This window comes from Molossus molossus, unplaced genomic scaffold (genome assembly GCF_014108415.1).
Source record: "Molossus molossus isolate mMolMol1 unplaced genomic scaffold, mMolMol1.p scaffold_m16_p_14, whole genome shotgun sequence".
NCBI classification, from domain to species: Eukaryota; Metazoa; Chordata; class Mammalia; order Chiroptera; family Molossidae; genus Molossus; species Molossus molossus.
The window spans coordinates 87,791,997-87,805,793 of record NW_023425349.1 but is presented as its reverse complement, the minus strand read 5'-3'; the positions used below and the strand labels follow the sequence as shown (position 1 = coordinate 87,805,793).

Here is a 13,797-nt window from a genome sequence, read left to right as displayed (position 1 = left end):
AAAGAGTTGTGGGTTCGATTCTGGTCAAGGGCACGTACCTCAGTTGCGATTTGTCCCCTGCCCTGTTTGGGGTCATGTAGGAGGCAACCAGTCGAAGTGTCTGTCTCTCATCAATGTTTCTCTCTCCCCCTCCCTCCTTCCCACTTTATCTGAAGATAAGTAGAAAAATATCCTCAGGTGAGGATAAAAAATTTTTTTAATTTGTTCACTATGGATTATATTACAAAACAAAATACTTTAATATGACCTGTATTCGTGTGCTGGTTTAATATATGTGAATTTGGTTATCATAAACATTTTCCCATGGTTTTATGAAGACTGCTTTCATCTATTAATCTGAAGGTCTTTATTCTATAAAGCTTTCTAGGAGTAGCATTAGAGAACTGCCCCTTCCTCAGACTGAGCAGCCGAGCTCCAGACATAGGAGGGCGGCCTGGCCCAGAGGGCAGTCTTGTATCAATATTTACGTCAGAGGTCCTTGAACTTGAGTTTGTAGTATACTAGCAATGATGTTAATAGGGAAAGTGAAGGATAGAATAGCATTTGCTGTGTGTCTACAACACCATGCTCTTCCCTGTACCCGATGGCCTACTGAAGATGTATATTTTTGTGGACAGAGGGCAGCCCTTAGCCTCAAACATAAAAAGCCTAAAGGGAAAAACTCACAGCCTTTCACCCCTGAGAGTCATGGAGGGTGTGCACATCTGCGCTGTCAGCGTGAGGCCGTGCGAAGCCAACTGGACCTCTGCCCACACACAGGCTGCTGGAAACTAGCTGGCAGTTCCCCTTAGGGGAGGAGGAGCCGGCTTGTCAGTGCATCGATGTTTCTGCCCTGATGTGAAGGGACTGGAGTTTTATTTCTGTTTCTTTGTGTACTGTGGGTTTTTTACCACAACCCCAGGAAAGCTCAGCAAGTGAAATACTCCTCCCCAAATACACACATGCGCGCACAGACACATCCATGTGTGCACGCACACAGATACAGACCAAAGATCCAGTTGGCCCGTCTTGGAAGTTGTCTGGCCCCTTCCGCTTCCTCTCATCTGTAGACACGCATGCATGCCCCAGCGGGCACTCCTTAGCCCTGAGCAGGCACTGGTGTCGATCACGGTGTCCTGGCACTGAGTCTATGTACTTCATCACGTGGCACTGTAGGCAGCCACTGCCAGTCAGCTGGAATTGGCTTACAAAATGAAACATACTCATACATACTCATCACTTCTGGTCTGGGATGGATCTCAAAATCAGCATCATAACAGTCTTCCAGGGTAGAAGATAATTACTGTCTGGAGGTAAACATTAGGTTTTTACTGAGAGCTTAAGTATAATCGTGTGTTGTCTACTGAAATTGTATTTGGAAGAGGTACTTTCTAGAAAGTACATTGTAAATGTAGCCTCTGGTAGCAAGAAAACTGATGCTCTGGAGTTGTTGTGAATGTAAAAATTTAGTTTAGTGTAAGGTAAGGAAGACGGTCTAACATTGTCTTACATAGGCTACTTCTCCCAGTTGTCAGATGAGACAAGATGAAGGTTTGTGATAACACAAGGTTTTTCATGGCCAGCGGCAGCCAGCTACTCTGCTTTAACGGCAGCGTGAACCTGTCTTTCTAAAGTGATGCCATCACAGGGATGGTTTCACACTCTTGGCTGGGGCCCAGATGTTCTTGAAATGTGTTCAGGGTGTTCTTGAAATCCAATTGCCCCATTCTGTCAGGATAATCCCTACATAACAAGTGGTTTTGCAGAAATATGAACCCAGATGACTTGTTAGCTGGCTCCTTTGCATCTGCTCGTTCCTGGGAGCTGCATCTCAGAGGCCGAGCCCTCATTCCCAAGCAGTGACTCAGGGAGAGGCCAGGAGCCAGAAAGGAGGTGCTGTGTGTGCCAGCCACCCCGTGGTAGGAGCTTTAAAGCAGAGGCTGCCACAAGTCAGCCCAAAATGGGATGTTCTGTGGAATTCATTAATAAAACACTAATCTAAAGCACTAACTCTGATGTAATGAGTCCGTTATAACCATATAACAAAGGTGTAAGGTACTTTTGTATGTCCTCATTAGGATCATGTTGCAGAATGGGTTGTGGGCCCCTTTGTCATACCTGGTTCCAGGACTGAGGGTGGGGTGGCGAGGAAGCCGGTGAGGGGCCCAGCTCAGAATTTAAGGAAACCCTCATTCTCATATGGGCACGTGGGAGTTGGTGCCCCAACCCTGGCCACCTCACTGCCTCACCGGTGTTTCAGCCCTGTCTAGTACATAATAGGAGGTCATTTAATTTATTGGGTATTTATTGGGTAATTGGACAAAGGCTCCACAGCTCTTAAGTGCTGGTCTACTTAAAAGATTTCCAAATGTTCAGTTGTTTAGAAACAGATGCACACGTTAAAAATAAAGCAAGCCAGGAACAGCTTTGCTGTGGAATAGAGCTTTGTGTTACTGCACACTTATTTTGTCTGATAAAGGTATGGATTGCCTAAATTATATTTAAGCCATTCTTGTCATGAATAGTGCAGCAAGGCAACAAAAAATGCTTAAAAGAGTGAGAGGAAGTGAATACATCTGATCCCTTCCTCCCAGCTGCAGTCTCAGGCCCCTGTCCCATCCTGTGCTCCTGGTGGGCCTGGCTGTGTTTCCCACCAGGACTGGGCAGGCTTTTCACAAGCATAGCTGGGGGGCCTGGGCGCTAGTGTGTAGAGGCTCATGTGTAGCCATTGCAGAGCGTGTAGGGTCAGCACACAGCTTCATGCCACGTCAGTTCTGGCACTCTGCTCCCTCGGGGCTCTGGCTAGCTGTCCAGGGCAGTCTCAGGTAGGTCTCATGTGGAACGGCCACCAAAAGGCATTTCCTGCTGCCACTTACCTTTGATGTAGGACCTTGGAGCATGAAGTATGTACAGGACTAAGCATTCTGAACTTGAGAATGAACATCCTCCAGCAAAAATTCATTTCTAGAATGCAAACAAGACATAAAATAATAAAATGATGCTAAAAAAAATTAGTAGAGGCAAGAACAACGCTGACAAAAAGGAAAGAAGTCAGTGGATGGAGATAGATTCAATGAGGATGCCTCTTGAGAAAACTCAGTGGAGACTTCTAACTGTAATCTGAGGTTTTTATTAAGATTCAGGAAATTCATGCTTGTGTGTGTGTGTGTGTGTGTGTGTGTGTGTGTGTGTGTGTTTTAGGAGAGGAGTGAGAGAACCTAGAAGCTAGTTCTACAACCAAGAGAAAATCTAATAAATTACTTTAAATCAGATCTTTGCCACCAAAATGAAGGTGTTACTTAGAAATAGATTTGTGCTTTTTGGGGTGCAGGAAAATGAATTTTGTGGTGTAACCTGATCGAAACTGGTTGATGGCTCATGTTATAGGGCCACACTCTGCAGGTGGGAGGGGGTGGCTAGATTGTGAGTCCGAGGACAGGGTCTGCAGGGTGGTGGGGGCTCACCTGAAAATACTGATGACACAAGATGCGTGAACTTTAACCTACATGTATATCTCTGTTTCGGCTTGATGGGCTTTAAAGTAAGCATTTTAAGTGTTTGAAGTTTTAACATTTAAACATGAAGATATTAAAATGTAAATAAAAGGGACAAAACAGGAATTCTTTTGTAAGAGGAAGATTTTCTGGAACTACCTTGACTTGCACCCCTGTCTCTTGTTCAAGGTTCCTGCACGAGGGTGGCCCCCGTTGGTCACACACTGGGTGTGTCCGAGTACCTGACTCCTGGTGTTCTTCCTGACCTTTGAAGAGATTATTTCTCACCTTACTCTGTTTAGACTTGGGGTGCAGCTAGAGATGACCCATTAACTATTTAACTTCATCAGGATTGGGGTTCCTTGGTCTCTCAGCTGCTACAGACATTACTTGAGGGAAAATGAGCCATGGTGGGGTACTGTTACTTGGGAAGAAGTGAGGTGTGAACGATCTCATTAGAGGGAATCATAGTGGCAACCTGGCTTCCATATTGGCTGCTGTAGCTCAGGGGCTCTGCTTCTCTGATGCGGCGTATTCGTTACGCAGTGCACATGCACATTTACCACCAGGTTGAGAGGTTAGTTCAGCTGGTATGGAATTATAACACTTCTCTGCAGTAGGCCCAGTCTTCGCTGTATTCCCCCATCATAGTTTTCCTTTCCTTTATTTGGAAATTGTGTGGGAGAATGTGCACATTTGTGACACTAACAGTGATAAAACAACTGTGGGTAAAAGCCATTGTTTTGTATTATGTCAACTTAGAACTTCTTGCCTTTTTTGAGGTGAAATGGGGCATTTTACACTTTTGTCTTCAGTCTTGCTGACTAGAATTACTAAGTGTTGGCGTCACCTCTGCTTTCATAGCATGGGCTGTCGCTTCTCGCAGCCTCACTGGGTTTTCGAGGTCTTGCTGCCTAGCAGTTTGCCCTTGTTAATCCTTAAAATAGAGTTTAATTTTGTTCTGTTTGTTAAAGTAAGAGATCCTTAAGTAAAGTGGCTACCAAATGCAATTTCTCAAATCTTTCTCAAATCTAATTAATAGAAGTATTTATCTATGTAGAAAAAGGTTAGCTATCTAAACTGGATTTTCCATGGACTTCCATGATAATCACATACTTCTGTGAATTATACCAGTTGTTATTGATAAAACTATTAATGGTTTTTTTAATTAAAACAAATTTTACCTAACATTTTGTATTTATATATATTAGTTACATGGGGACATCGAGTGATGATTTGATTGAGAAGAAATTTATTGGTGACTTCACTAAAAATATAAATGAGTGATTAAAGTACATAGAGTAAGAACAAATCTCTCAGACGTGAGGTCTGATGACTAGCGGCTTGCTAACTAGAGGATGTATCGTTACATGATACGACCTCTTCAGGCTGTAATTACTAGAGCAGTTTGTTTTTGTTCAGCTGAAAGGAGCTGAGACGGGCATAAATGGTTCTCTTCTGATTTCCTTCTTGCAGTTTCACCCGTGATCATTAAAGAGTGGGCAGCTTACAAAGGGAAATCCCCGCAAACCCCGGAACTGGTGGAAGCTCTTGCCTTCAGGGAGTGGACCTGCCCCAACCTGAAGAGGCTCTGGCTGGGGAAGGCAGTGGAGGACAAGAACCGCAGGATGAGGGCTTTCCTGGCCTGCATGAGGTCAGACACCCCAGCCATGCTCAACCCAGCCAGCGTGCCCACTCATCTCACGGTGCTGTGCTGTGTCCTACGGTAGGTGCTGCGCAGCTGCTGCAGCCAGTGCTTGTCCTCCAGCGGGTCCCTGTCCTCCGGCGGGTCCCTGTCCTCCGGCGGGTCCCTGTCCTCCGGCGGGTCCCTGTCCTTCGGCGGGTGCATGTCCTTCGGCGGGTGCATGTCCTCCCGCGGGTTCCTGTCCTCCGGTGGGTGCATGTCCTCCGGCAGGTCCCTGTCCTCCGGCGGATGCATGTCCTCCGGCGGGTCCCTGTCCTTCGGCGGGTCCCTGTCCTTCGGCGGGTGCATGTCCTCCCGCGGGTCCCTGTCCTCCGGTGGGTGCATGTCCTCCGGCAGGTCCCTGTCCTCCGGCGGATGCATGTCCTCCGGCAGGTCCCTGTCCTCCGGCGGATGCATGTCCTCCGGCGGGTCCCTGTCCTCCAGCGGGTGCATGTCCTCCGGCGGGTCCCTGTCCTCCGGTGGATGCATGTCCTCCGGCGGGTGCATGTCCTCCGGCGGGTCCCTGTCCTCCAGCGGGTGCATGTCCTCCGGCGGGTCCCTGTCCTCCGGTGGATGCATGTCCTCCGGTGGGTGCCTGTCCAAACGCCTCTCAGAGACGTGTGTGTGAAGCAGCGGGGTGGGGGGTGGTATTCTAGAGGAGCCGCATTTTGTTAAAATTTGTTCACATCATTTGGGATTGTTCTGTCACAGGTCTCTTCTTTTCCTCTCATTTGTTTCACCGTACATAGATCATTACACACTTGTGGTTAGCTGGTATGTTCCTAGCATTATAACCTGATGTAGTATCCCTGTTTATTCAATTGCTCAGATTGTTCAGCTCAGGCATGGGAGCTCATTCAGTGAGCTCCTGTGTCCTTTGTACCCCAGTATGTTCTTGCTGTTTGGTGCCATGTGATGCTCAGGCTCGTGTGCATCTTCCTGCCCTGGAACCTGCCACTCGGGCCAGCTCCTCTCCTTGGAGAGAGCGATTGAAACCCGGGTCTGGGCACTGTGGTTCCGGGCCCTCTCAGCTGACGGGCCGTGAATGCCTGTGTAGACACTGTTTGGTGTCAGTTTGAGTTGGCATGCATACCTGAGTCAGATTCATTTGTTTTTTGGGGGGTTTTGCTTTCTTTGTTTGTTTGTTTAACCAATTTCAAACTCAGAAAAAGTTGCAAGTATGCTTCTAAGAGCTTTATTTTTACCCAGATAGTTGAGTGTGATTTTCTAACAAACTTAGACACACTTATATAATCATAATACTTCCTTTGGGACCAGTCAACAACCACACTCTATTTCTGTCTTCATTTTAGACCCTCTCTTTGTGAAGTTCCATTGGTTCCTGGAGGGCAGAGGCTGGTGGAGAGGCGTGCCATCCCTCTGCTCTTCATGGTCTCGCCAGGCTCTGCGTCTGCACTGGCCTCGTGGCAGAGGGGGCATCTGCGGGACATCTCCAGCGGGTGCTCTACTCCCTTTGTAACTGACATATATTTCACAGGGGGCGTTTGAAACAGCCTTCAGTGGCTTTTCATCCACGCATCATCTTTTAATTTGGTACCTTGTCACCTTTTGGACTAGTGGGTCCTTGTCAGTCTAGCCCTCCACACTTGTCTTTGTCAGTGTATGAGCACTTCCTGACTTCTCTGCAGAGGTCTCTGGTTGCTGGTGGTGGGGATGATGTGGGACACCAGGCCCTCCCAGCATGCTCACGGGCGCACAGCCCACAGGCACCTCCAGCCTGCCTACTTTAGCTCTCTCTCCCCAGGTTGGCCTCTGACACTGAGAGACAGCAAAAGCCTGGGGTCAGCTGTCATCCAGACCCTAACCTGCCCTAGCCCCATGTGTCCTCCCCAGGCCCCTTACTGGGTCTCACGTGCTTGACTGAGGCTTTAGTAGCTGCTTACTTCCTGAAGTTTCTTAAATTCAGACTTTAAGGCCAATAACTTACTAGAAGCCTTTCCTTAATTGAATTGAGGCTGACTAAAATGAGCCCAGTTTCTTATCTTTGTCTCCATTGAGAATGAGCTAGTGAGAAAGACTAGTTCTTTATTTGGTTTTTGAATCTTCTGGTTTCCTCCGATGGAAAATTCATTTATAGACCAGTTTTTATCCATAAAAACTACCTTATATTAGCCAAAGATTTAAGATTAAGACTTGGAGTGCTATAAAATCAAATTAGCAATAATGAATTGGGTTACTTTCTGTTTCTCTTTCAAGTTTAAAATGATGTGTGGCCTTTCATCTAGTGAGGCAACCTACTATGCACCATGCACCTGCCTGAGGAGCCCCCTGGACCGGACTGGTGGGGCTGCCCTGGGACTCAGGTGGCCATGCATGAGAGGAGGACAAGCTGCTGCTGTTGGGGTGCAGCTCTCACATCGTTTTGTGCCCCTGGGGCGGAGACGCCTTCGTGTCGTGCCTGTTTGTGCATTCAGCCATGTGGGTCACCGCTGCTTGGACCTGGTCTCAGTCTTCTTTACACGTGTCTTGGTCCTCCTGGACTTTCCTCTGCCATTACCGCAGGAAAGGCCTTCATCAGTTTTCCTAGGTTTCAGGACTGGCCTGGTTCCTGTTTTTAAGACAGTGTTTATTATTTTTATGTATGTATGGTTGTTTATTAAGAAGTACTTATTTTAGACCTTGAAAAGGCTCATAAATGAACTAGTAATCTTGGATCTGAGCGAACAACTTCCTCTGTCATGTGTGTCAGTAAGAAGCCACAGCAAGCGCAGTGCAAGCCCCGGGCTCGGGCAGAAGCCAGGTACTGTGCTTGGTGTGAAGAGACTGCATGTGTGCGGAGTGGGTGCCTGTGACGAGGACGCTTCTCCCTGGAAAGACGGTCACAGATCTTGGGGAGGAGCAGTGTGAGGAGGCGAGGGCTTGGAGAGATGAGGGATGGTGCCTCTCGGGACAAGCCCCATATCTTGGGCTAGGACACTGCAAACGGGTTGGTCCAGTTCCACTAAGAGAATCCATTCTACCTTCTGTGCTTGGGGTCCCAGGATAGCAGGTGAACGAAGAGACCCTGCATGGCTTCTGTTTGGTCAGTGGATGTAACCTGCCAAGAACATGGGGATGGGCTGAGTAGGAGGTCCGAAGTCTTGGGGTGAAGAGTGTAGGGGGCATGGGAGGGGGCGAAATGAAGACAAGTACCAGGGTTGGTAACAGGATTAGTAGCAAAGAGCCCATGGGAATAGGCTGTGGGTGGGGCTGGCAGCCCAGTGGGCATTCTCTGGAGGAACTGCAGCTGTGTAACAGGAGGGGGACTGCCCAGGTCAGGCTGAGGCTGTGGTGCAGGGGACAGAGGGTGAGGCCCTGCAGCCTGACCCTTCTCCTTGATAGCTGGGGTGGGACAGAGGTCAGAGATTTCAAGGCCAGGCTCTCATCTGCAAAGACTTCTTTCCTTTCTTCGATCTAGTGTGTGTGTGTGTGTGTGTGTGTGATTTCAAACTGGAAGAAACTGAGATGAATACCAAGCTTGTGGCTGTCCTTCACCAGATTCTCCACACACTTATGTTCTGCTGCAGGTGCTTTTTCTTCCCATTTGTCCTCAATCCCTTGAATGTAAGCTGTGGGTATAATGCCACTTTGCCCTAAGCTCTTCGTTTTGTGTTTTCTAAAAAACCAAGGACATTATCAAAGTCAGAAAAATAATACTGATACACCTTATGTACAGATCTCACTCATATTTTGCCATTTGTTCTAATAACATCTTTGATTAGCAACAGAAAATCCTGGCTCATGCTCGCATTCAGTTGCCCTGTCTTCTCCCATCTTGACTGCTTCTTGTCTTTCTCTGGGGTGATGCAGAGATGTTTCTGGAGAGGGAGCCCTAGTTTTGTGCATACCTGGGATCTGCAGACAGTCCTCTTACACACTCACACACAGAAACAAATTGAGACAGTGTTGACACACAGGTGGCAGCCCCCAGCTGCGGTTTGTCAACCTCTGAGAGCTGCTTCTCAGTCTCGGTTTGCCCATGTTCCTTCAGGGAGAGATTCCATTTCTGCGTCTGGAGTGGGTGTGCCCCAGCAAGGAGGTGGCGGTCTTCTCCATGCTTTCACTGGTGGTGTCGGCACCCATGTGTGACATATGTCCGAATGTGATGTCAGGTGAATCCCTGGAATCCTTACAGCAGAGACCAGGAGGGGCCAGTGTCTGAGCAGAGGTCAGCATGAGGGTTAGCAAGTGTTCAGAGCAGAACAGAGGTGGCCTTTCCTGGGGTGCAGCCCAGAAAATAGGTGAGGTCCTTACCCAGGAGAGCGCATGTTCTCCTGAGGGGACAGACTGGGTTGTGTCTTATAAGAAGCAAAGTCAATAAGTAAAATATGGGGGTGGAGGACTGGAGCCCCAAACAGGAAGGACTCAGGAGAACTGGTGGAGCCTGTTCCAGCATCTGAGACCCAGCAGGTGCAGCTCCCTCTCTACCAGCAGAGGCAGACGGCACTGCTCCCAGGAGGTGCGGGGCCCTGCTTCCGCCCGCACCCACACTTCTCAAGGGCAGCGAGAGGAGTGGGAGAAGGGAACTGTGGATGCAGGAAGCGTGAGGTCCTCGGAGAAGGCATGGAGAGAGTCCAGAGAAAGCTGCGCCATGGGAAGGCAGCAGCTGGGAGTAGTGTGAACATAGGAGATGACCGAGGGGCGCGTGCCAGCCCTGCCAGGGTCGTCTGAGCCATCGTGTTCATGGTAGGGAAGCTGTGTGCACGTGCCTGCACATCTCTGTGCGCTCCATACTCCTCCAGAGAGGCTGTCCCGGGACTGACATGAGAAAGAAGTGGGTGGTCACTCTGGGATAGTGTGACAGGGAGGAACAGCAGGTATTCCAGCCAGACAGACGGTTTGTTGCGGTTTGGGTACTGGGCGTCTTTGCTGCCAGGAACACCAGGGCAGATCTTGAGAAAACCAGCCTGCCCCCAAGACATTATTTTTCCACTTCATCATTTTTTAAAGTGCGCGCTCAGCAGGGGCCGGGAGTGGGGCGAGTTAGGGTCTCGTGGGCGCGCAGGTGAAAGGAGCTGTGGGCTGGGCGGGGGGCGGCTGCTCGACACTGAGCTGACGGCGCCGCGCTGGCCTCTTCCAACGGTTCAAACGGGAAGTTTATGTTTGTTTTATCACAGTTTTTAAAACATAAGAAATAAAAGGGATGTATAACTTGGACACTTAGGCAAAGAACACTGTGTTGTACTTAGTTCTTTCCACGGTCATTTTTTTCAGGCTAAAGTGGAGGGACTTTCTCCATATTTGCTGTTTCTTTTTCTGTGGTCCTGGGACTGGAGGCTTATCCCGAGACTGCAGCTTTCATTCCTGCCCCGGGCTCCCTTCCACTTCGTCCCTGTCCATCCACCTCATTAAAACTCACCGTTGCAAAGGATGTTATTTTTGTCACTGCAAATATTGACAATTTAATGAAAAAAAACTTGTACATCAGTCTTTTAAAATACCTGATTGAATCTGAACACCACAGAGATTTTACAATTATTATTTTTTTACCTTGAAAATCATTTTCTACTAAGGCTACATAATTTTACCACGAAGTGTATACGCTCCATGCTTCCATTCTCCATCTCTCAGATGGGACAGGGACGGCTCCTCCTCCGAGTGTCGGTGGCCACGTGGGAAGCCAGTGGGTATGATGTTCAGACCAGTGCCGGCACCTGGTGAGCAGTGTGGCATTTTATTGACAGTACTTCTCTTTCTCAGCTCAGTGGACCTCCTCCCTCTCCCATTGGTTCATGTTCCTGTGGATGAATATTAATTATTATAAAGAAGAGATAGTGCTTGGCACCAACTGATTCTTGTTTTTGTTGACTTAAATTTTTTTATTTAACCTGTTTTCATTAAATTGTGCCTCTGAAATTAGCTATCCTGCCTAATATACTTCTTTTTTAAAATTTGTCTTCATTGTTGAAAGTGTTATGTCTCCTTTATTTTCCCCCATTTGACCCCCTCACCACCTTCCACACTAGTGTCTGTCCATCGGCTGTGTATATACATGTAAGCCCCTCAGCGGGTGGGACTGGAAAGGTTTTGTGAGCGGGCCACGCAGACATGTGCCTGCAGGTAGAAATCTATCACCAGGAGTTATTTTTAGTGATCAGCTGGCACCCTGACTAGGTCATCTTTCAAGTTTGCTGGATGCAGAGAATTAGGAACTGTCATACTTGAACAGGACTTGCAACCAAGTTCTTAGTGCTTAGCCCCTCATGCTCTCACCCAAACACTGTCTGTGGTTGTGCCTTTGCTTAGTGCCCCAGGGTTGTCAGCTCTGGGCTGTGCGCATGGCCAGGTGAACAGGGGGAAGAGGATTGGTGGGAAAAGGTACCGTGGACGCATGGCGCGCTCAAGCAGGTAGTACAGTGGAAGCCATCTGCTTAGAAATCGGTTCCCATCCACCGCGCACGCCAGGGTGGCCCCCAGTAAGCCTGTGGTCCTGGGACTGGAGGCTTGTTCTGAAGACTATGTCTCCCTTCTTGTCCTGGGCTCCCTTCCCACCTCGTCGCTGTCCATCCACCGGCCCCGGTGGAGCCCCTTGTGCAGGTGGCTCACACAAGACACGCTTTTTATCAAGAGGATCATCTGTCTTATTTGGACCTAGGGTCTGCCTCCTGAGTCTCCTGTCTTGAATTAAAATAGCTAAATTATATAAATGTGGTATATATAGTGTGTTGTCAGGATTTAAACACTTCACAAAAGCCAAGTATCAGAAATCACAAACCAGTTGGTTTGCAGTGTATATACATTCACTGTGCTGTTTGGCCAGGTGATTAGATTTTTGTAATTGGCATATCACTGAAAATAGAAAAGCTGGGTAAGAAATCAATATAAGCCTCTTTTCATGTGTCACCTGAGTCTCCTTCGAACCTGAACACTGTTACGCATGTGACTGGTGACGGCTGCTCCTAACTGCAGGCCTTCTGTCCATCCACCCTGCAGGTATATGGTGCAGTGGCCTGGGGCACGGATACTGCGTCGTCAGGAGCTGGATGCGTTCCTGGCTCAGGCGTTGTCCCCCAAACTCTACGAGCCTGATCAGCTGCAGGAGCTCAAGGTAACTGACATCTTCTTCCTTGTCCTGGAGCCTAGCTCTGGAGCTCAAGGGACAGCTCACCTCACCTGGCAGCTGCTCAGCACACCAAACTAGTAATGCTCAGGATGAGAACTTGAGAGCCTTCAGGGCAGAGGGAGTTTCTTTCCCTTGTTTTCCAGTGGGTGTTTTATTCTTGTTTTTCACATCAGGAAATAAACTTGCCTTGTATTTCAGGTGGGGATCCCAAACCCTGGGAGGGCTTGGTCCTAAGAATTTCCTAACATCTGGCCAGGATCTTTTTCTTATTTCGCTCTGTTGTTCCTAATTACAACATTCGTTTTCTCTAAAAAAAAGAAAAAAAATAGTCTTTGTCCTCCTAGTATTGTAAATCCCTTTTAAAAAGCCACTTGAAGAACAACGTTGTACCATCATTCCTGTGCCCTTATAGTCAGCATTTAACATCGTATTCCTTTTAATTTTCCCTTCTGGTAATTCCTTTTCTTTGTTTTAACAATATTAATTTTCTCCACGTTGTCACCTGATTTTTCAGTGTGCTTATCTTTTCAGTGCACTTTTATTAGCTGCTGTGTTCGCATGGCTATACTTGCTTTCTAATTTCTACACTAAATTTTAGAAAGTTCAAGACTTTTCAGAGTTAGCTAAATTAGTGAATCGCCTTTTCTTTTTAATGCATAGGGTTTTGGTTTTTTTCTTTGCTGCTGGTTATTTATTTGTTTGTTTATTTATTTCACAAAATTTGATTTGTAGTTAAGTACTCTCTTTAGAAGAATTCGCCTTCACGTTTAGATCTTTTCGCTGTTCTTTGTGAAGGCGTTCTTTCCCTAGAGAGGGATTTGAGGCTTACTTTATCGATTTCAGTATTCTACAGTTGGGGTCAATAAATTTCTGGTTTCCCCTAAATTATTGAGTTAAATTTAGTAATTTGGTGTTGAGTGACCCTGGACTGTGGGGAGCCCGTGTCATTTGTGGTCACCTAGGCTCTGATGACTTTGAAACAAGCTAAATAAGACAATAAACCTTAGCAGAATCTACCTCAAATTGTATTCTTTACTTTGTAGATGAAGCTTCTCTGATTGCTAGACAGAAATTATTATTATTTTTAATGGTTTCGAATTTAAGTTTTTGTTCTAGAATATTTGGCCGGGTGTCCCCTGAGAGGCTGGCACTAAGCACAGGCCCTGCCTCCTGTGTCCTAGCGTGTGGTGCCATCACCACCTCTTCATCGCCAGGCTGCTCAGGGGTGTTGTAATACTTTGACTAGAGTGTGGTGCCATCCCTCTACCTCTACTCCTGTTTCTCTTATTTAGATTATTACATCAGTATTGACATCCCAGTTCTGAAAATCAGACCGCCAGGTATCAGGTATGCCCACCAAGCCTTTCACCATCAAGTTGCTTTTACTTCAAGTTCATCTTTTCTCCCATATCCTTTTCATTTTTGGATCAACACATAGGATATAACTTTTGAAAGACAGTCACACTCTAAGCTTTCATTTTGGTTCTTTTGAAGTCTTAGTGCTTTCATGGTTTTCTCCTGATTCTTCATCTAAAGCTGGGCGTTTCTAGAGCTGTGCTAGAAAGTGCAGGTGTTTC

At 47.3% G+C, this 13,797-nt stretch overlaps 1 protein-coding gene across 7 annotated transcripts in view; it reads left to right on the top strand.

The window, feature by feature from the left end:
- FAM120A (family with sequence similarity 120A) overlaps nucleotides 1-13,797 on the top strand; it is a 102,636-nt gene that overhangs the window by 71,536 nt on the left and 17,303 nt on the right. For 6 of the 7 annotated variants that reach the window (XM_036260271.1, XM_036260276.1, XM_036260274.1 and 3 more), the window contains 2 exons: nucleotides 4,950-5,199; nucleotides 12,091-12,205. In XM_036260271.1, the coding sequence (XP_036116164.1) occupies nucleotides 4,950-5,199; nucleotides 12,091-12,205 (365 nt within the window). Of the gene's footprint in view, nucleotides 1-4,949; nucleotides 5,200-12,090; nucleotides 12,206-13,512; nucleotides 13,561-13,797 lie in introns of those variants that run through there. The other variant, XM_036260278.1, reaches the window with a different exon arrangement.